The 20,218-nt window shown below is 43.9% G+C and overlaps 3 protein-coding genes across 3 annotated transcripts; all 3 read left to right on the top strand.

The window, feature by feature from the left end:
• Positions 1–3,023: 3,023 nt before the first annotated feature.
• Positions 3,024–8,307, top strand: LOC104432275 (F-box/LRR-repeat protein 3). Its single transcript, XM_010044738.3, has 7 exons — positions 3,024–4,110; positions 5,011–5,136; positions 5,228–5,332; positions 5,429–5,825; positions 6,078–6,207; positions 6,294–6,588; positions 7,682–8,307. The coding sequence occupies exons 1-7, from the start codon at positions 3,430–3,432 to the stop codon at positions 7,925–7,927; spliced, it is 1,980 nt and encodes a 659-aa protein (XP_010043040.2). The 5' UTR covers positions 3,024–3,429; the 3' UTR covers positions 7,928–8,307.
• Positions 8,308–8,608: 301 nt separating this feature from the next.
• LOC104432276 (putative pectinesterase/pectinesterase inhibitor 22) lies at positions 8,609–10,596 on the top strand. Its single transcript, XM_010044739.3, has 2 exons — positions 8,609–9,662; positions 9,757–10,596. The coding sequence occupies exons 1-2, from the start codon at positions 8,726–8,728 to the stop codon at positions 10,425–10,427; spliced, it is 1,608 nt and encodes a 535-aa protein (XP_010043041.2). The 5' UTR covers positions 8,609–8,725; the 3' UTR covers positions 10,428–10,596.
• A 549-nt stretch (positions 10,597–11,145) lies between these two features.
• On the top strand, positions 11,146–13,192 carry LOC104435108 (probable pectinesterase/pectinesterase inhibitor 21). The gene is made up of 3 exons (XM_010047919.2): positions 11,146–12,166; positions 12,257–12,647; positions 12,886–13,192. Exons 1-3 carry the CDS (start codon positions 11,146–11,148, stop codon positions 13,190–13,192), a joined length of 1,719 nt encoding a protein of 572 aa, XP_010046221.1.
• The last annotated feature ends 7,026 nt before the right edge of the window (positions 13,193–20,218 follow it).

The following is a 20,218-nucleotide window of genomic DNA, read 5'->3' as shown; positions in this document are numbered from 1 at the left end:
GGAATTAATAACCACGAAAACTTGGTATGTGACAATTTCCTATGACCAATTTTCGATTTTATCCTGATCCTATAATCACTCCAATTTGCAACCTTTCACCAGATTACCACCTACTTTACGATCTCTGGATAATCACCCAACTTTTCATGTGCGCATGACAGCCACATGATTGCCCAACACGTGAAGAATCGATTGACCCAGATAGCAAGACTATCGGATGCAATAAGGACTTTTATATTTTTGCTCAGAGCAATTAGAACAAGTAACCATATGACGAAATAAAAAAAAAAAAAAAAAAAAAAAAAAAAAAAAAAAATGGTGGCAGAGCCTTTAGATGCCTTAAATGACATTTTTAACAATGCTGGAAAATATCTTTGGCGAAAAATAAATTATTTAAGCAATACCCGCAACCTCGTTTGGCCAATTAACTATATGAATTCACCTTCTTCTTCTTTTCATTCGAAATTACATTCATTTCTTCAACTTCGAGCGAGGCCAGAGAAGAAAAATTGAAATTTCCTCTTCCATGTCTTATTGTTTTATCTGCTGACTCGATATCAAGCATTTCGGAGAAAAGATGAAATTATGATTGGAATTGATACGAAATTATGGGCAAGTAAAGTCAAGTAAAAAAGAAGGAAAAAAAAAAACTTTAAATTATATTGTTTGAATCAGTCAAAGCATGTCAGAATGGGAAAAGTGACCTTCAAAATTGTCGATCTCATGTTGACAACTTATCTAGAGCATTTTAAAAGTAAATTCTTGAATACATGGTGACGATATGAGAGAGAGAGAGTACTCTTCAAATTTTCTAGATAGGTTGGATTAAATGAAATACGCAACGGTTGACCCTGTACTACGCAACAACTAAGGAAAAAAAAAAGATCATCATCAATATTTTTCTATTGTATTTTTAAGCGGGAGTCGTAGTCTCATGGTCTTTTCGTCTCCGTAATGATCAACAAATCCAGGAAAATGAAAAAACACTAAGACGCAAATATATTAGCGAAAATAAATATGGATAACTTTAATCACAATGTGCGTCGAGACCCCTTTCAAGAAAAGGAAATACGCCAGACTCATATGACCCAAAATATCGACGTGATGCAATCAAATGGAATGAAATACTTATACTTTGGCAAAAGATTTAACACCGTGCTGCGTACAATCCATACAAAATTTTCCCATCTAGAGTCAACATATCTCTGACAGTGAAAAAATCACATATATGGGTGTGTTTATTTGGTGAAAAATGAAAGATTTAAAAGATATTCTTCTAAAAAATGATTGTTCAGATTATTTATAAAAAGTGAAGGGACAAAAAATATTTTCATCATCCACTAAAATGTTTAGACACAAATTACCATCGATAATGAAATCATTTTTCATCGACTCAGATCAATTTTTAAAGAAAAACATTTCTTAAATTATTCGTTTTTCGCAAAATAAACAAAATCCGAGACATGGGAATGGCTTTTCCAATCCTAATGAACATGTGTGGCTTGCTTATAGAATAAAGCGCGGTGCCCGATTCCTCGATCGATTGGATCGATTCAAATATATACGTAGACTTTATGGACTCGCTGCAGAAGAAGGAATTAATAAATAAATAAAGGTGTGGGGGCAGTTTTTTTCTTTGTGGCAGGCGGTCCACATCCGATTCTCTCGGCATCAGCCTCGGAGCAGCATCTTCTCCACTTCCCCCATTAGGGAAAAGCTGCCGCCCACGGAGTCGACGCGGGTTACAACGACCCCCCAAAAGAAAAACATATAAAAAAAAAATAAAATAGACAATTTATGTATATAAATATAATTGCAAATTAATATATAGCTGACCCCCCAAAAGCAAAAGAATATATCTATTGATTATATCAATTGTGTGGCGTGATCAGTCCCCCATGTTATCATATACGTACTTGTATTATCTTTGTTTTGAATTTTTTAGGATAGATTTGGATCTAAGTAAACCCTCCCTAATTCGATAACCAATTAAGGAAATTGTACAATTTTCATTGGACCACTGATCTCGCATGAAGTACAATCAGTACTTTCGAATTTGCGTCATTCGAATCTCGAATGCGTTTAAATAAGTGCACCATAACTCTCGTTGATGCAACCTTTTTAAAGGATTTTGAATTTGTGATCGCTGCATTTCTCTAAGCATCGGCTCTTTCAATTATAGGCTAACATGTGGCACTAGTTACTTTTATTAGTCCTTTTCGAGGTCGTCAATCTCTGAGGGGATGCATGATTGAGCGGAGAAAAGGATCCATCGCACTTTCTCTTCCTCAAGTTCTCTTGAGGTCAAAGCCGCCATTTTAGACGGATTATGATTGAAGGTCGCAAGATGTTAAATGTGCATCAATGAGGCATAATTTACTTGAATCGAGATTTAAATGAACCTAGACATGAGGTGTTCCAATTCTGCGGAATGCGTGCGAATTGTAAGGTGGGATGGGGACCACCCTAGGTTAGCCGGTTCACGACACAGGCAACGGACGAATTTCCAATCCGAATCATTCGGATTTAGGGGGAAAAAGGAGATGTCGTCTTCTTATCATAGGAAAAAATGAGAGGAGGAATTGTTTTTTTATTTTTAATTTTTGACAAAAAAAAAAAAAAAAAAAGAGGAATTGTTGGAAAACCATGAATATTAGAACATGGGAAAAAGAGAGATGGTCCCCACCACGGGGGGTGGGGGGCGCAATTTATATATCTGTCGGGCTCCGGTTCTCTTCTTATCTTTTGACTCGCTGGGACGGAAATAGGTACGGTCCTTTGCACGTTCACGTGGGCCCCGCCCCCACCCGCACCCTTTCCGTCCCTCCCCACCGTACACACGTCTCGCATCATCCCCACCCAGGGCGGGGCGGCCAATCCCCTGCGGCCCTGCTCACGCACCCCCGCCGCCTCCCCTCCACGTGGCCCCATCCACCCGCCCCGATCCCGAAGATCCAACGACAGGCGGGGGGAGCTTGGCTTTGCAGCGCGGGCCCCGCCGCTGGGCCTGCTTAAGTGGGCGGCTCCGCATGGGATCGCACACGCAACACACGCACTCTCTCTCTACGCATACATTTCTCTTCTCTCCCGGGAGACTTCGTCGTCATATCCTAACCAACTCCGCTCCTCCGCCGCTCGCCGCCGCCGCCGATCTGAGCAATGAAATCCGCCCCGAGCCGCCGCCGTCCCGGAGCGCCTCCGCCCCTCCCTCCGCCCGATCACCTCCCGCTCCTCCACCTCCGCCTCCTCTTCCTCTTCGTCCCCACCTAAACGCGCTCTCCCGACCTCCGCGTTTCCGCTGATCTCTCTCCTCCTCCTCCTCCTTCGAACCGTTTCGTTTTCTCCAGAATCTCTCTGCGCTTTCTCTCTCTTCTTCGACTCTCTCTCTCTCGCTTTCTCTCTCTAGCTCGCTCGCCTTCGCGCTCTTTCATGGCGTCGCTCGAGAGCTTGACGGAGGACTTGCTCGTCCGCATCTACAAGGGCCTCGCCTCCGACGCCGACCGCAAGTCGTGGCGGCTCGTGTGCCGCGACTTCCACCGGATCGACGCCCTCACGCGCTCCTCCCTCCGCGTCCTGCGCGTCGAGTTCCTCCGCTCCCTCCTCGCCAACTACCCGCGCCTCGACACGCTGGACCTCTCCGTCTGCCCCCGGATCGACGACGGCGCCGTCGCGGTGCTGCTGACGAGCCGGGGCTCGCCGTGGGCGTTCCCGCGCGCCGCCGCCTCCTCGCTGTCGCCTCCCGGCCGCGACCCGCTGGCCTGGACCCGGGGCCTGCGGAAGCTGGTGCTGAGCCGGTCCACCGGGCTAGGTCACCACGGGCTGGAGCAGGTGATAAGGGCGTGCGCTTATCTGGAGAGCGTCGACGTGTCGCATTGCTGCGGGTTCGGGGACCGGGAGGCGGCGGCGCTGTCGTGCGGGGCGAGGCTGAGGGAAGTGAAGATGGACAAGTGCCTGGGAGTGACGGACGTTGGGTTGGCCAAGATCGCTGTGGGTTGCGGGAGGTTGGAGAAGGTGAGCTTGAAGTGGTGCATGGAGATTGGTGATCTAGGGGTGGATCTATTGTGCAACAAGTGCGTGGACTTGAAGTTCCTTGACTTGTCCTATCTTAAGGTTCGACCTTCTTTCGATTCTTCGCTCTCGTTTCAAATTTAGAAAGTCCAAAAAATGCTGTTCCTGGATATGGCTGGGTGGGTTGTTCCTTGAATTTATAGGTGGCCTAACTGTCCTTTGTGATTAAATTTGAAGGCATCGCGAGCTTTTCCTCGGTTGTTTTTTGTCTTTAATTTGCAAGCGAAGGGTTAACGGCGGCCCTTCCTTCATTTCTTGGTGCATTTGTCAAAGATGATGTTTGGAATGCTCAATTTCTTGAAATGTGTCTAATTTTATTGGATTGTATTAACTCTAAATCTTTGCATGTAGAAGGTTTCTATTTTTAGCAGTGCTTAAAGAGATGCTTTTTCGTATTGTGTGTCGTGCAATTTCCGAAGGTTCCCATGTGGGTTGGTTGAATTTGGGAAGATTTAATGTTGTGCTCTCTCTCACTACTCTTTTTTTTTTCTTGCTTCTTGCATCATCTATGCTATGAATGCTTGTGAATAAGTGATGCAGGTTGGACCTGGTTCATGGAAAAGATTGTGCTTTAAGATATAATTTTGAATCTGAATGGCCGGCTTTTCTTATTTCTAGAACAGTGGATGCCTTTGTGAGTTGGGGATTTTAAGAAATGAAATATCATGAAGTGCAACGCATTGATGCTATATGAGCAGATGCTTGTGAACAAGAGATGCAGGTTGGACCTGGTTCATGGAAAACAATGTGCTTTAAGATATATAATTTTCGAATCTGAATGGCAGGCTTTTCTTATTTCTAGAACAGTGGATGCCTTTGTATTTTAGGGATTTTAAGAATGAAATATCATGAAGTGCAATGCAATGTCGCTCAAGGATTTTCTGTTTTCTGTGTTTCTGATTGTGTTGTTTTTCGAATACTTTCACCTCTGAGCTATCTTAGGTTACAAACGACTCCCTGCAATCAATTGGTTCTCTACCAAAGTTGGAAGTTTTGGCTTTGGTGGGCTGTTCTCTCATTGATGACACTGGATTACAATTCCTCGGGGGTGGATGCCCTTTGCTGCGGGTAATGTTTGTTGCCTGCGAGTAATATTTTTTAAGGATCATGGAAAGTTTCACAGGTCCATGATGCTACGGGGTGACTTTGATGCTCGCAGGTCATTGATATGTCGAGGTGCAATGGCATCAGTTCTTGTGGTTTGGTCTCTGTTGCTAAAGGACATGAAGGTCTCGTGCAGCTTAATGCAAGTTACAGCTTGACGGTTAGTGGTTTCTCCAGCTTCACGACTTGTGCATCTTGCTCTGCGTTTCTGTACTTTTTAAAGTAAATTTCTTCAACTATCCGGACATGTGAACAGGAGTGCTCATCAATCCTTCTCCGTTGCTTTAAAGATTTGAAGAATCTGAATGCCATTAAAATTGACGGGGCTCGAGTTTCAGACTCTGCTTTTAAAGCCTTAAGCAATTGCACGTCATTGGTGGAAATCGGACTAGGCAAGTGCATAGGGGCAACAAACCTGGGGCTCATGCGCCTCGTCTCTGGCTGTGTTAACTTGAGGGTCCTTGACTTGACATGTTGCCATTCCATAACCGATGCAGCAATTTTTGCAATATCAGATTCTTGCCGCAACCTAACGTGTCTGAAGTTGGAATCTTGCAATATGATCACTGAGAAGAGTCTCTATTACCTTGGATCGTTTTGTTTGCTACTTGAGGAGCTTGATCTTACTGATTGTGGTGGCATAAATGATACAGGTAATTTGGGAAAATTCCTAAAAAACCAAAGAAATCGCACATTCTTTGTAATTCCTGTTAGCATGTAATTTCCTTCCTTATTGCTGATTGTCAAGTACTTCCTTTTGTCAAAGCATATCTCGCCCCTTGTGCTTCTTGCACACTTCTACTTTTGTTGGATATTAGTGCATCTCTTTCCTTTTGAAATTCCTGTTTGACTGTTGAAACTTTCTCTGTTCAATACGATTAATTAGATCTCCCCTTCTCCTGCAGGACTTGAATATCTTTCTAATTGTTTAGAACTTTCATGCTTAAAGCTGGCGCTATGCCCAACTATATCAGATAAAGGATTAGGTCATATTGCCTCTAAATGCAGGAAGATCTGTGAGATTGATCTTTACCGGTAATATGTTGACACAGGTTATATTTGCCTTTTAGACTTGTATTTGCAGTAAAAAATTCTTAATGTGTCTTTGATATGGACTGTAGCTGTAATGGAATTGGAGACGATGCATTAGCTGCTCTATCAAGCGGTTGCAAGAAGCTGAGGCGGCTCAATTTGTCATACTGCTCTGATGTTACAGACAGAGGGATGGAATATCTTGGCCAATTAGAAGAACTTTGGGACCTAGAGATGCGTAGCCTTTTCAATGTGACAGGTGTTGGTTTGATGGCACTTGCAGCTGGATGCAAGAGATTGGCCGATTTAGACATGAAATACTGTGAAAATGTTGATGATTCAGGCTTCTGGGCACTTGCCTACTACGCACGGAACTTGCGACAGGTACAGTTGCTGCAGAACTCTATAAGTGAACTTTCATCATAACAATTTTTATAAGGAATGGTAAGAGTATGAAAGTAAAGCCTCGAGGGAGATAACTTTCTAGCTGTTTGAAAATGTACCATTTCATGGAAACGTGAGGGCCAATGTGCTTTTTCCTCAGATTTTGGATATTTATCAAATAATTTAGGGGCATTCTTATGAGAATTTCTTGTCTCATAATTTCTCAGATCCAACATCTGGTAAAATTCATGAAAGCCCATCAAGTTCTCTTATTTTTCAACTTGGTCCACTGAGTTTATCATAAAAACTCCCTTGTTTACCTAGAAATGTGCCGCCTGTGAAAAGTAACAGTTTCACAAGTAGAACATGGATAGTTAACGTCCCTTTTCTATTGCTTTTAAGTAGGCTATTCTTTGTACCACGCTAAAACTAGAGAAAAGATGGTGGGTTTACTGATATCAACCTTTTTTATTTCCTTCCTTTCACTGTCATTTTTGGGTGAGGAAGTGTCAAAATTTTGCCTAAAGTAGTAAAGGAGAGAAGACGGTCGGTAACCTTTTTCGATAGGTAATCATCAGTATCCTTGACTAGAAATAAAGAGCAAGGGTGCAACTTACCTGCTACTGTTGCAACATGCTCAATAATAAATTAAGGACCATCTACATTTAAAGAAGCGAACTGTGTTATGCTTTCCCATTTCCTACATGTCCCTTTGATTGTCACTTGTCAACCTTCTTTCTAAATGTTCAAATTTGCCATTCTATATCTAACAGCACAAACAATCTGTTGTCTCATCCACGAAACATCAAACCTCCTTCTCTTGACAATTGTTAAATACTTGTTAAAAGGTGAGACAGGTTTCATCCACATGCTCCTACAACCAAACAATTTTTAGCCTGCTCACCTCCATGTATATTACCTAGAAGCTGATCTCGAAAATGAAAGCTGCTTAGCTAATAAGGCTAAAGAATGGTTCCGTTATATATTGTTCAAGAGCTGCTAGCTAGGCCTGAATATTGGGGTCGGTTCTAATTAGTTCTTTAATTTGCTGAGTGTGTGATCTGATGTTGCTCAACTACTACGCTTGTGACAGATAAACTTAAGCCACTGCAACATTTCTAATATGGGGCTGTGCATGGTGATGAGCAACTTGACACGCCTGCAGGAGGCGAAGTTGGTGCATCTCAACAAAGTGACAGTTGAAGGCTTTGAGCTTGCACTTCGGACGTGCTGGGTCAGGATAAAAAAGGTCAAGTTGCTTGCTGCTTTAAGATTCAAGCTTTCCTCAGATGTACGCGAGACGTTGCATTCTAGAGGCTGCAAGATAAGATGGGATTAGTAGACGGATCACACCTAGAATCATGCACTCGGTATCAGAAATCAAGCGCATTCACATATTTTCCGGAAGTAGATACGCCCTAGGGCGGCTCAACTGGTGTATTGAGCAGTCTATATTATACTTAACTATAGCTTATTATGCTGCACGAAGATCAGACTCACTTAACCAACACCCTTGCCGACAATCGAGATACAGAAAGGAGTAACCTTCCTTTCCATAGTATTAAGTCCAATCCAATGTGTACTTTTTCTTCTTGGTGAAAACCATGTGTAGGTGGGTTTTGGGATTTTGGAAGTTATTGTACCTGGGACTCTTGCTTTATACAGCTTGATCTGAACTGATAATAAAATTAATTCATAAATCGCCCTGATTTCCAAGGATCCCAACCTTGTCTATGTGATCAAGTTCAAAAGTTGCCTACGCGAGCCCTTTGAATAAATTCCATTGCTTTTAACCATGCCGACTAATTCGTGTAATAAGAGATGCGGCGGCACACCCAGCACTTTAATGCTTTTAAACAGGACGTCGGCGCAAAGTCCTGGAGGAGCATCGCTTGCTGGGTGCGTCATCAAGCAGTGAAAAGGGCAGGGAATCTGTGAACAAGGCGTGACTTCCTCCAGAGAAAAAGCACAAAGGGAAGGTAAATGTAAGACTCCAAAAGACTAACCCTTTCCTTTCAGACCAAACAATCCCACCAGCACTTTCTCAAACTTTATGACATAAATAAATCCTCAGTTCACGTTCTGACGGCCACCCATTGCTTTTTCCATTCTCCTTCCAGCTTTCAGACAGCCAGCAATGGCCTTACTGAATTCCCTCCTCATCCTCTTTCTCTTACCAACCCTTCAAGTTCTGTCCCAAGCAACCTCCCCAAAAGAACAGACCCTTGACATTCAAGCCTTGCTTCCCCAAGTATGCAACCACATCGAAGACCAGAGCTCGTGCCTTCTCAACGTGCAGGCCGAGCTCAACAATGCAGGGCCGGCCAACTCCAATTTGGTCCTCAGCGCTGCGCTCCAGGCCACTCTCAATGAAGCGAGGGCGGCCGTCGAGTCGATCTCAAGGTTCACCGCCTTGTCCGTGAGCTACCGCGAGCAAGTCGCGATCGAGGACTGCAAGGAGCTCCTGGATTACTCCATCTCAGAGATCGCCTGGTCCATGGGAGAGATGAAAAGAATTCAGGCCGGCTCAAAGAACAGCCACTACGGTGGGAACCTGAAGGCGTGGCTCAGCGCCGCGCTGAGCAACCAGGACACATGCCTCGAAGGCTTTGAGGGCACGGATGGGCGCCTCGAGAATTTCGTTAGGGGGAGCCTGAAGCAAGTGACGCAGCTCATTGGGAATGTGCTGACCATGTATTGCCAATTACACAGCTTACCGTTCCCACCACCTCGTACCAACTCCAGCCACGGAGCCTCGGAGTTTCCGGCATGGATGACAGAAGGCGATCAAGAGCTACTCAAGGCAAGCCCGGTTGGCATGCACGTAGATGCCGTGGTTGCTTCAGATGGGAGCGGACGCTACCGCACCATCTCGGAGGCAGTCATTGACGCTCCGAGCTATAGCAACAGGAGGTATGTCATATACATCAAGAAGGGTGTTTATAGCGAGAACATCGACTTGAAGAGGAAGAAAACAAACATAATGTTTGTCGGAGATGGCATCGGAGCCACCATCATCACCGGTAATCGACATTTTATGCAGGGATGGACGACCTTTAGGACTGCTACTGTCGGTGAGTATCCTAAATGTACAAACTATATGTAAGCTTTTGAAAATGAAGTGAATCTGACATTCCATTATCACGTTTCAAATTTTCTCGATTGCAGCGGTGTCCGGCAAGGGGTTCATAGCGCGGGACATGACCTTCCGCAACACGGCGGGGCCGCGGAACCACCAGGCAGTGGCGCTCCGCGTCGACTCAGACCAGTCCGCATTCTACAGGTGCAGCATGGAGGGCTACCAGGACACGCTCTACGCCCACTCCCTGCGCCAGTTCTACCGCGAGTGCGACGTCCACGGCACCATCGACTTCATCTTCGGGAATGGCGCGGCAGTCCTCCAGAACTGTAGGATATTTACCAGGGTGCCCCTGCCCCTCCAGAAGGTGACCATCACGGCGCAGGGAAGGAAGAGCCCCTACCAGAGCACCGGGTTCTCGATCCAGGACTCTTACGTCTTGGCCACCCAGCCCACCTACCTCGGCCGGCCATGGAAGCAATTCTCGAGGACCGTCTTCCTCAACACTTACATGAGCAGTCAGGTCCAGCCAAGGGGCTGGCTCGAGTGGTACGGCAACTTCGCCCTCAGCACGCTGTGGTATGGCGAGTACCGGAATAACGGGCCTGGCGCCTCGCTCTCGGGCCGAGTCGCGTGGCCCGGCTACCATGTCATCCGCGACGCTGCCACCGCCGATTTCTTCTCAGTCCGTACATTCATCGACGGGACCGCGTGGTTGCCGGGCACCGGGGTCAAATTTAGCGCCGGATTGAGCAATTAAAAGTCCTAGAGAATGTGGAGAGATTTGTCATGTGTGCTTTAAGGGGGGTAATAGACTTTAGCAGTATACGGTGAACTTTTTACTTTGTCCAAGCGTTCCGTTTATGGGAAAAAAAAACTTAGGAATGTATTAAAATTTGCGGATATTATACATTATCAAATTTATCTTATCGTGTCTCTACTCTAAACGAAATCTGATTCCACGATCGATCCTTTCGTAACACAGGTATCCAATTCCTCACCCTCGGCGTATCCCTAGGAGTCCCGCGCGAGCATAGATGCCATGCGAACGTATTTTCCTTTTATAATATACGGGCCAAAGCTCCCTTTGATTTTTCATTGATTTCATGTCAAAACTTTGACCATAGAGACACATACTAGAGCCAGCCTATTTATTGTTAGGTCGAAACACGAGGCAAGCCATGAATTGGAACTATTTGTGCATACTTAATTTGGGCAATTCAGCTATTTTTGACGCCTCTTTTCTCTCCAGGCCACAGGTTCCGCAACCAATTCCAAAACCCATTTTCCCGTATAAAAGTCACCCCATCTTCCTCGAATGATCATCACGGCTACTAGGGACAAGAGGGCCTCTTGTCTCTCTTTTGGTAAAACGATCTCTTCATTTGATCAAATTATAAATTACCGATCTTCTTTTTTTTCGGCTTCTTTAGAAGAGAATTTAGATAGTTTGTAAGGTTGTTATTGAGGGAAAAGAGATGGCTAGCGAGGGGAAGAAGAAGAAGCTCGCCATCGTGGCGGTCAGCTCCCTGATCCTGGTGGTCGCCGTGGTTGCGGTGGTCGCCGGTGTCACCATGTCCAAGGGCGACAGCAAGCAGGGCGAGACCAAGGAGGTCTCCGCCTCCATGAAGGCCATCGAGGCCATGTGCCAGCCGGCCGACTACAAGGAGTCGTGCGTGAAGAGTCTTGAGACCGCGGGTCCGAACGTCACCGACCCTAAGGAGCTCATCAAGGCCGGGTTCAACGTCGCCATGAAGAAGATCTCCGAGGCGGCCGAGAAGTCCGTCACGCTGAAGGAGCTCGCCAAGGACCCTAGGACCTCGCAGGCCCTCCAGAACTGCAAGGAGCTGATGGAATACGCGATCGACGACCTCCAGAGCTCATTCGACAAGCTGGGAGGCCTTGACATGAGCAAGGTCGACGACTTCCTGGCCGACTTGAAGACCTGGCTCGGTGCCTCCATCACCTACCAGGAGACCTGCCTGGACGGGTTCGAGAACACCACCAGCGACGCTGGCGAGAAGATGAGGAAGGCCCTGAATGCCACCGCCGAGCTGACCAGCAACGGGCTCGCCATGGTCACCGAGATCTCCTCAGTTCTTGCGAACCTAAACCTTAACTTCCTGAGCGGCAACCGCCGGCTCCTCCAGGACAGCGAGGTCCAGGTCCTCGGGCACGGCGAGTTCCCGATGTGGATGGACCCCGTCAGGCGGAGGCTGCTCCAGGCCAAGGTCGGGGTCAACCTCAAGCCGGACCTCGTTGTCGCCAAGGATGGGAGCGGCAAGTACAAGACCATCACCGAGGCGTTGAAGGACATCCCGCTGAGGAGCAACAAGACGTTCGTTCTGTACGTCAAGGAGGGAGTTTACAGGGAGCAGATCATTTTCGACAAGAAGATGTGGCGTTTGACGCTCATCGGAGACGGGCCGACCAAGACCAGGATCGTCTACAACAGCAACTACGTCGACGGCGTCAACACCTTCAAGACCGCCACCGTCGGTAAGTACTTCGTACCTCTGATCTCGGTGACATTAACCTAGGACGATACGACCATGGGACCTAACTGCGGTTTTCGCGATGGTCGTGCAGCCGTCCTCGGTGAGCAGTTCCTCGCCAAGGACATCGGGTTCGAGAACGACGCAGGCGCCATCAAGCACCAGGCCGTGGCGCTGAGGGTCCAGTCGGACTTCTCCGTCTTCTACAACTGCCACATGGACGGGTACCAGGACACCCTCTACACCCACGCCCACCGCCAGTTCTACCGCGACTGCACCATCTCGGGCACCATCGACTTCATCTTCGGCGACGCCTCCGCCATCTTCCAGAACTGCAAGATGCTCGTCCGCAAGCCGCTGGACAACCAGCAGTGCATCGTCACCGCCCAGGGCCGGAAGGAGAGGCGCCAGCCCTCCGCCATCATCCTCCAGAACTGCACCATCACCGCCGACGCCTCTTACGTTCCTGTCAAGGCCAAATTCAGGTGAGAGGACCGGACGTCGAGTCCGACGTAACGTCGCCAAAATCCGCTAATCATATAGTAGACCATATATTTACATGAAGATCGAACAAATCTCACAACGTCTAGAGCATACACACACCTAAGATCATGTTAATCGAAAATCATCCATTCGGGGTCCGGTCGAACGTATCGGAGCTCCTTCGGTTCGGCGAGTTCACGGAGCAAACCTTCCTAACAAATCCCTCCCGTTTCTCTCCAGGTCGTTCCTCGGCCGGCCGTGGAAGGAGTACTCGAGGACCATCATCATGCAATCCTTCATCGACGACATCATCCAGCCCGAGGGCTGGCTGCCTTGGATGGGAGACTTCGGCATCAAGACCTGCTTCTACAGCGAGTTCGGCAACCGCGGGCCCGGATCGAGCATGACCGGCCGCGTGAAGTGGAAGGGCATCAAGACCATCACCCCGGCCCACGCTGTCGACTTCACCGTCGGAACATTCCTGCGCGGCAACACTTGGCTCCCGAAATTCGGCGTCCCATTCTCCGCCGGAATGGTGGCCGTCTAAACTGGAATCCTCCCTAATCTTGTGAACTATATATTGGAATTTTGAAATGATCGGTCAATGATGTAATAATTGTTACACATGATTTGAAGTAATATTACTTCACTCGAAAATTGGCAGCATTTTCCCTTGATTTTTCTCTTATCTTTTGTGCGATCTAAGCTTTTTAACCTTGTACTTCCTAAGGACGGCAATACAGTAGTTGCGCTTCAAGAGGCGCCGCGTCGTGATCAGCCGCTAGCCTAAGCGAGCTCAGGCCAAAGACATCGGGACATTTCTAGGTCCGATGGTCAGGTCGGGTCGGATCAGGCTTGGCCGAGTTTTGCCTGATGTCTAAGTCTAACCATTGTTCTAACAAAGGGAAGGTCGCCTTTTCCTTGATTTTGGGGATGGCCATGGAATTCAGCCGACTACATGCAATTCGGACTCTATGTGAAGTTGCATTTATTCCGATCTACGTTTTAGCGTCCGTCGTATTTTGCACTTGAAATATTCCGTGGACATCCATAGGTGAGACCTAAGTTTAACATTAACGAGAGTAGAGACATTGTAATGAGCTCAATCGTGCTGACATATATGATCTAATGAGCTCACGCATTAAATATGGGCATGCATTAAATATGGGAATCATCCGAGAAATAAGAATTACATGTGATTCTTTTAGGGATAACGACAAAAACGGTCCATTAACTTTGGCTCAATAAGCGATGTGGTCCTTAAACTTTTTTTTTTTTTAATGTAATCTCTGAACTTCAGCTCAATATGCAATGTAGTACATGGACTTTAAATTTATTCAATGCAATATATAAACTTTTAATACATTTTTAATTTAGTCACTAACTATATGAAAATTTTCAATGTTGTCCCTCAACTTGAATTAATTGAAGGATAATATTGAATATTTTCATATAGTTGAGAGCTACATTAAACACATACAAAAGTTTAGGAACTATATTGAACAAATTAAAAATTCAAGAACCCTATTACATGTTGAATTAAAGTTTATGGACCACATTGCACATTTAACTAAAATATATATATATATATATATATATATATATATATATATATATAATATGATCTAAGTGAATCATACAGACTATTACTCATAAATCCAACTGTGGACATGCACTAATGGATATTAGCCCGTTCATTGAGTATTGCGTTTGTTTTAAAAAAAGTGGGTCATATTCATAATGTTCAATAATATATATTTTTTCTAACTAATTTCTAGATTATATGAAAATGTTCAATATCGTCCCCAAACTCAAATTAATGGTAGCACAGTTTGAACATTCATCAAGATTTCGACCTGTGCTTTAACGTTCATCAAGACAATATTAAACCAAGGCAACTAGTTTGATATTGTCTGCTCTAGTTTCAACTGGCTCTTCGATCGCATCTTTTGATCGGGCTTTGTGAAGCTCAGATTTCAACGTTGCCAGTTCGACTTGTGCTTTAGTTTTTTTTTTTCCTTCATCTTACTTAATCTATAACTCTTCTTTAAGATCTTTGAGATCGCAGCTCATGTGGCCTAGTTTTTCACAAGCGGTTCACCTGTTGCTTCAACTGATTCCATTCCTTTTGAAGCACTCCATTATAGGCATCTTGATCCTTTTTTCTCATAGGGCTTTTTCTCCATAGCACCGACTCTCTTCCATTTCGCCTTAACAATATTTGAAGTCTCTTTGATCTTTGCTTTCGGGTCCTTCTTTTTAATTTCATTCCAATGACCCTTGCGCCTCGGAGATGACCCCCTTTTCTCGGGCCAGCATTTCTTTTTCTTCTTCAACTTTTGCAATTTCTTAAGCTCCCACCGAAGGTTCTCGTACTCCCTTTCTTTTATTTCGAGCTCTTTGTCCTCCTATTTTAGCATCTCGTCCCTCTTCTTCAACATATTCTCCATCTTTGCCTTCTCAATTTTTAACTTCTTTGTCATTTCCTACGTCCCTTGCGATTCCTTCTCACAACTACTCGTTGGCATAGCTACTTGCTTTTTCATATCATCTTTTGGCTCATTCTCTTTCGAGGACATGACAAGGGATGTTTTCTAATCTATATCCATGATATAGGCGGTTGTGAGCTCTTCTTGTTCTTTCACTGTAACAGGTGCTTGGAAGTCCCATTTTTCTTCGCTTTCAATCTTCCTCTTAAAGGAAGTTATGACATTCCCTTCTTTCCACCTATACCAACAAACTCTAGCAATATGTCCTACCTTGTCACAAACATAACACTGGTTGCTACGCTTTTTGTTGCTCTCGTCTTCATCATCAAGCTCTTCGCAATCTTGACCAGCTCCCCTCGGTTGATAACTCTTCCCTTCTAGTTGCCTTTGCCAATCTCCATGACTTCTCCATGATTTGCCGTCTCTTGTGCCAACATCATATCTACTCTTGCACTTAAACCCTCTCTTATTACTAAAAAGGGCACTTTCAGCATCCTTAACCGAGACCTTGGAAATTTGTCTATCTAAGGCTTGGCCAATATGTTCTCCAACTCAGTCAGTTTTGGCTCATTTGCCCATCCACGGGTGGCCGTAACGATACCGTTTTACTCCGGTCATAATCCATGAATAATAATTCTTCTCATTCTTGTCTTGGAGATGACATTCTAAGGATGTAATTTTGAAATATCTTCACATATAGATTTAACTTTAGAGAAATATTGACTTACCGTCGTGCTTTGTTAACGTCATACAATAATTCATCTTCAACAGTCATGGCAACAATGTAAAGAGCCTTACCTAATTTGATGTTCCATTCTTTTAATTCGCTATCATTTGTGGGTAGTGTGGTGTTGTTGCCACCAACGATGTCCCATAAGTCTTATCTCAGCAAGTAGTACTAATGTAGGTACTCCAATTATTATAATCGGAGGTAGTAGTAATGTAGGTACTCCAATTATTATAATTAGAGTCATTGAGCTTCTCGACGATGTTCATCGGATATGAGAAATTTGCCATCATGACTTAACAACAATGCCTAGCACTATACCAAATAAGTCTAGTCCTAGCCCAACAAACTTTACAATCCCAAATTGTGCACTAACAGAACTCCGACGTACTCCACTCCCTTGCTCAATGATCTTGCTCGATGGGTTCACGATCCCCAACCGTCTGCACTGATGCCACTTGTTGAGTCACATGGCATAGCTCTGATACTAAATATCGAGAAACATGTAGTCACCCAATTACAATAAAAACTTTCTTCTATATTATTACAAGTTCACTCAAGTACACACGTACCCAAGCACACATTCATGCCGAGGACATAACTCTATGTCTAACACTCAATAAACTCGCTACTTTTCTCTCCACGCTATGATCACATCGCGCGTCAGACTACACTCAACACAACTCTCTTCCTCTCACTTCACTGCAGAGGACTCCTGCTTTTGGGCACATCCATAAGTGGAGAAGGCTAGGCTATCACCAACGCAGGACAAAAGAAGTGATCCATAAGAGGTCAACACTGATGGGAGAACGGTAATAATTCGAACAATATCGAATCAACGCAACGGAATAAAATAATCTCCCCTCTTGTGTAAACCTAATAGGAATCGATATAGTATAGTAAAATAAATACCAAGCACGCGAACACAAGACGATTTTTTACGTGGAAAACCTCCTCATCGTGAGGAGATAAAAAAACCACGGGACCGGAGTCCACCTGAAAATCTTCACTATCAATAAAATTGTTCTTCTCTAGCAAATACTAGAGGTACATAGCAGAAAACACCTCAAGAACATAATTCTTGGCAATACATATGAACTTCACAAGAGATCAAGGATAAATCTGACCAAAAACGCAGGTTTTGATCAATCCACGAAAAACATGATGTATGGAGCTTCAAACGAAAATCAAACCGTTCAAATTCGATTAAATTGCGCCACGAACATGCTGACAAAATTTCAGCTCAATCGGACCACGAATCGACCTCCGACGCCAGTTTGATGTAAATCAAATATTGCCCCAAACCCCAGATTTTATGCTTTCTCTTTTTCTCTTGTTACTATTTCCTTTTTTGTTGTTACCTCTTTATATAGATAGTGAGAAACCATATTTCCTCATATAACTTATTATATGGGCTCAAGCCCTTTTTGGGCTTGCAACTCATTGGGCTTCCTTCACATAGAAGTGAACCCAGCTAACAAATCTCCCCCTCACGACAATGTGGAGGGATTCACCATCCCTGCTATCAAACGGCAATGTTCAAGCTTCTCTCTTAGTAGAGTCTTCGTCATCATATCGGAGCCATTATGATCCGTATGAATTTTCTCAAGTTCCAACAACTTTTCATCTAGAACATCCCTTATCCAATGATATCTAACATCAATATGTTTCGATCTAGAATGAAAAGATGAATTCTTACCAAGATGAATTGCGCTTTGATTATCACAAAATAGCACATACCTCTTTTGCTTGAACCCAAGTTCTTCTAAGAACTTCTTCATCCATAGCATCTCTTTACTAGATTCAGTCGCTGCAATAAATTCAGCTTTGGTTATAGAAAGTGCAATACACTTCTGCAATCTTGACTTCCATGACACAGCTCCACCGGCAAAAGAAATCAAATAACCAGAAGTAGATTTACGAGTATCAATATCTCCTGCCAAGTCGGAATCTGTGTATCCAACTAACTCAAGTTTCCCGGTCCCGAAACTAAGTTTCAAATTTGAAGTTCCCCGAAGATACCTCATAATCCACTTCACTGCATTCCAGTGCTCTCCACTTGGATTTGACAAATAGCGACTAACAATGCCAACTGCATGCGCCAAGTCTGGGCATGTACATACCATCGCATACATTAAGCTTCCTACAGTTGAAGCATATGGAATACTTTCCATATCTTTCTTCTCTTTATCAGTCGTAGGACTTTGCATCATATTTAACTTAAAGTGGGCAGCAAGAGGAGTACTAACCACTTTAGCCTTGTCCATGTAAAATTTCTGAAGGATCTTCTCGATATATTTCTCTTGCGACAAAAATAACTTCTTAGCATCTCTGTCTCGGGTAATTCTAATGCCAATAATCTATTTCGCCGAGCCCAAGTCTTTCATGGCAAAAGACTTGCTCAACTATTTCTTCAATAACTCAATTCTTGAAGCATTCCTGCCAACAATCAGCATATCATCAACATAAAGCAAGAGAATAATAAAGTCATCATCAGAAAATTTTTGGACGAACACACAGTTATCCGAGGAAGTCTTCTTATAGCCCTGTTCTGTCATAATTGACGCAAATTTCTTATACCATTGTCTCGGTGCTTGTTTTAGGCCATAGAGACTTTTCTTCAATTTGCACACATAATCCTCTTTCCCTTTCATTTTGAAACCCTTAGGTTGTTCCATGTATATCTCTTCCTCCAAGTCACCATGTAGGAAGGCCGTTTTAACATCCATTTGCTCAATTTCTAAATCTAGGCTAGCTGCCAAGCCTAGTACCACACCGATAGAAGACATTTTCACTACCGGAGAAAATATATCACTAAAATCAATACCCTTTCTCTGACTGAATCCCTTAACAACCAATCTAGTTTTGTACCGTGGTTGTAAAGTATGTTCATCTTGCTTCAACCTATATACCCACTTGTTCTTCAAAGCTCTTTTACATTTAGGTAACTTCACCAATTCAAAAGTATGATTATCATAAAGTGACTGCATCTCATCTCGCATAGCATTGAACCAATTGCTTTTGTACTCATCTTCTATTGCTTCTGCATAACACTCTGGTTCACCTGCATCAGTCAATAATACATACTCATCTTCAAAATACCTGGTGGAAGGTCGTTGGTCTCTAATGGATCTCTGAACTGGAACATCTAGTGGAACATCTAATTGAGCCTCTGGTTCAGGAATAATATTATCTATTTCAACATGTTCAGGAACATGTGCGTTATTTGGAACATTGACTTCATGCTGCTCTTCATCAACCTGTGTAGGAATATTTGTAAGAGGAACTGGATCTAAATCAACCAGATTATCACTAACATGTGGTGCTGAAATCATCTTCGATTTCTCAATATCCTCTATTGTTTGATCTTCCATAAACACAACGTCTCTGCTTCTTACAATTTTCTTTTCAAGTGGATCATAAAATTTGTAGCCAAGCATATCCTGTCCATAACCAATAAATATGCACTTTGTCGTGTTTTCACATCAAGTTTAGACCTCTCATCTTTGGGAACATGCACAAATGCTTTGCACCCAAATACACGCAAATAATCATAAGAAACTTCTTTGCCTGTCTAAACTCTATTAGGAACATCAAACTCTAAAGGAACGCATGGAGTAAGATTTAATATATGCACAACTGTACTTAAAGTCTCACCCCAAAAGGATCCAGGTAGCTTTGATTGTGAAAGTAAGCATCTTACCCTTTCAACCAGTGTTCTGTTCATTCTCTCAACTAAGTCATTTAACTGAGGCGTCTTGGGAGATGTCTTTTGATGTCGAATACCTTGTTGTCTGCAGTATTCATCAAAATGTCCAATATACGCTCCCCCGTTATCAGTTCTGATGCATTTCAATTTTTTTTCCAGTCTGTCTCTCAACTGAAGCTTGAAATTGCTTAAAAGCATCTAGCACTTGATTTTTAGTTTTCAAGGTATAAATCCATTTTTTCCTTGAAAAATCATTTATAAAAATAACAAAATAAAGAGAGCTACCAAGTGATTTTGTTTTCATAGGACCGCAAACATCAGAATGCACTAAATCCAGTATACATGACTTTCTTGAAGGATGGGAGCTTTTAAATGCAACTCTGTTCTGTTTTCCTACTAAACAATGAGCACACTTCTTTAGCTCTGAACTTTTCAATCCTGAAAGGAGCTTCTTCTTGGCCAATATTGACAAACCCTTCTCACTGATGTGACTGAGCCTCTTATGCCATAACTCAGCTGCATCTTCGCTATCAACTGCATTAATTTTGTCTGTAGACAACTTTACCTGCATAATATAAAACGAAGAATATTTTTCACCTCTAGCCACAACAAGAGAACCTTTGGTAAGTTTCCATTGACCATTACTGA

This window comes from Eucalyptus grandis, chromosome 2 (assembly GCF_016545825.1).
Source record: "Eucalyptus grandis isolate ANBG69807.140 chromosome 2, ASM1654582v1, whole genome shotgun sequence".
Taxonomy (NCBI): domain Eukaryota; kingdom Viridiplantae; phylum Streptophyta; class Magnoliopsida; order Myrtales; family Myrtaceae; genus Eucalyptus; species Eucalyptus grandis.
This window is presented reverse-complemented; position numbering and strand designations above follow the sequence as displayed.

Bases quoted from the DNA above. Each gene is read 5' to 3' on its own strand.
- LOC104432275 (XM_010044738.3), top strand. From the start codon at position 3,430: ATGGCGTCGCTCGAGAGCTTGACGGAGGACTTGCTCGTCCGCATCTAC. The intron at 5,137-5,227 runs GTAATGTTTGTT...TGATGCTCGCAG, and splicing joins GTGGATGCCCTTTGCTGCGG to GTCATTGATATGTCGAGGTG. The intron at 6,589-7,681 runs GTACAGTTGCTG...CGCTTGTGACAG, and splicing joins ACGCACGGAACTTGCGACAG to ATAAACTTAAGCCACTGCAA.
- LOC104432276 (XM_010044739.3), top strand. From the start codon at position 8,726: ATGGCCTTACTGAATTCCCTCCTCATCCTCTTTCTCTTACCAACCCTT. The intron at 9,663-9,756 runs GTGAGTATCCTA...TCTCGATTGCAG, and splicing joins CTTTAGGACTGCTACTGTCG to CGGTGTCCGGCAAGGGGTTC.
- LOC104435108 (XM_010047919.2), top strand. From the start codon at position 11,146: ATGGCTAGCGAGGGGAAGAAGAAGAAGCTCGCCATCGTGGCGGTCAGC. The intron at 12,167-12,256 runs GTAAGTACTTCG...ATGGTCGTGCAG, and splicing joins CTTCAAGACCGCCACCGTCG to CCGTCCTCGGTGAGCAGTTC. The intron at 12,648-12,885 runs GTGAGAGGACCG...GTTTCTCTCCAG, and splicing joins CCTGTCAAGGCCAAATTCAG to GTCGTTCCTCGGCCGGCCGT.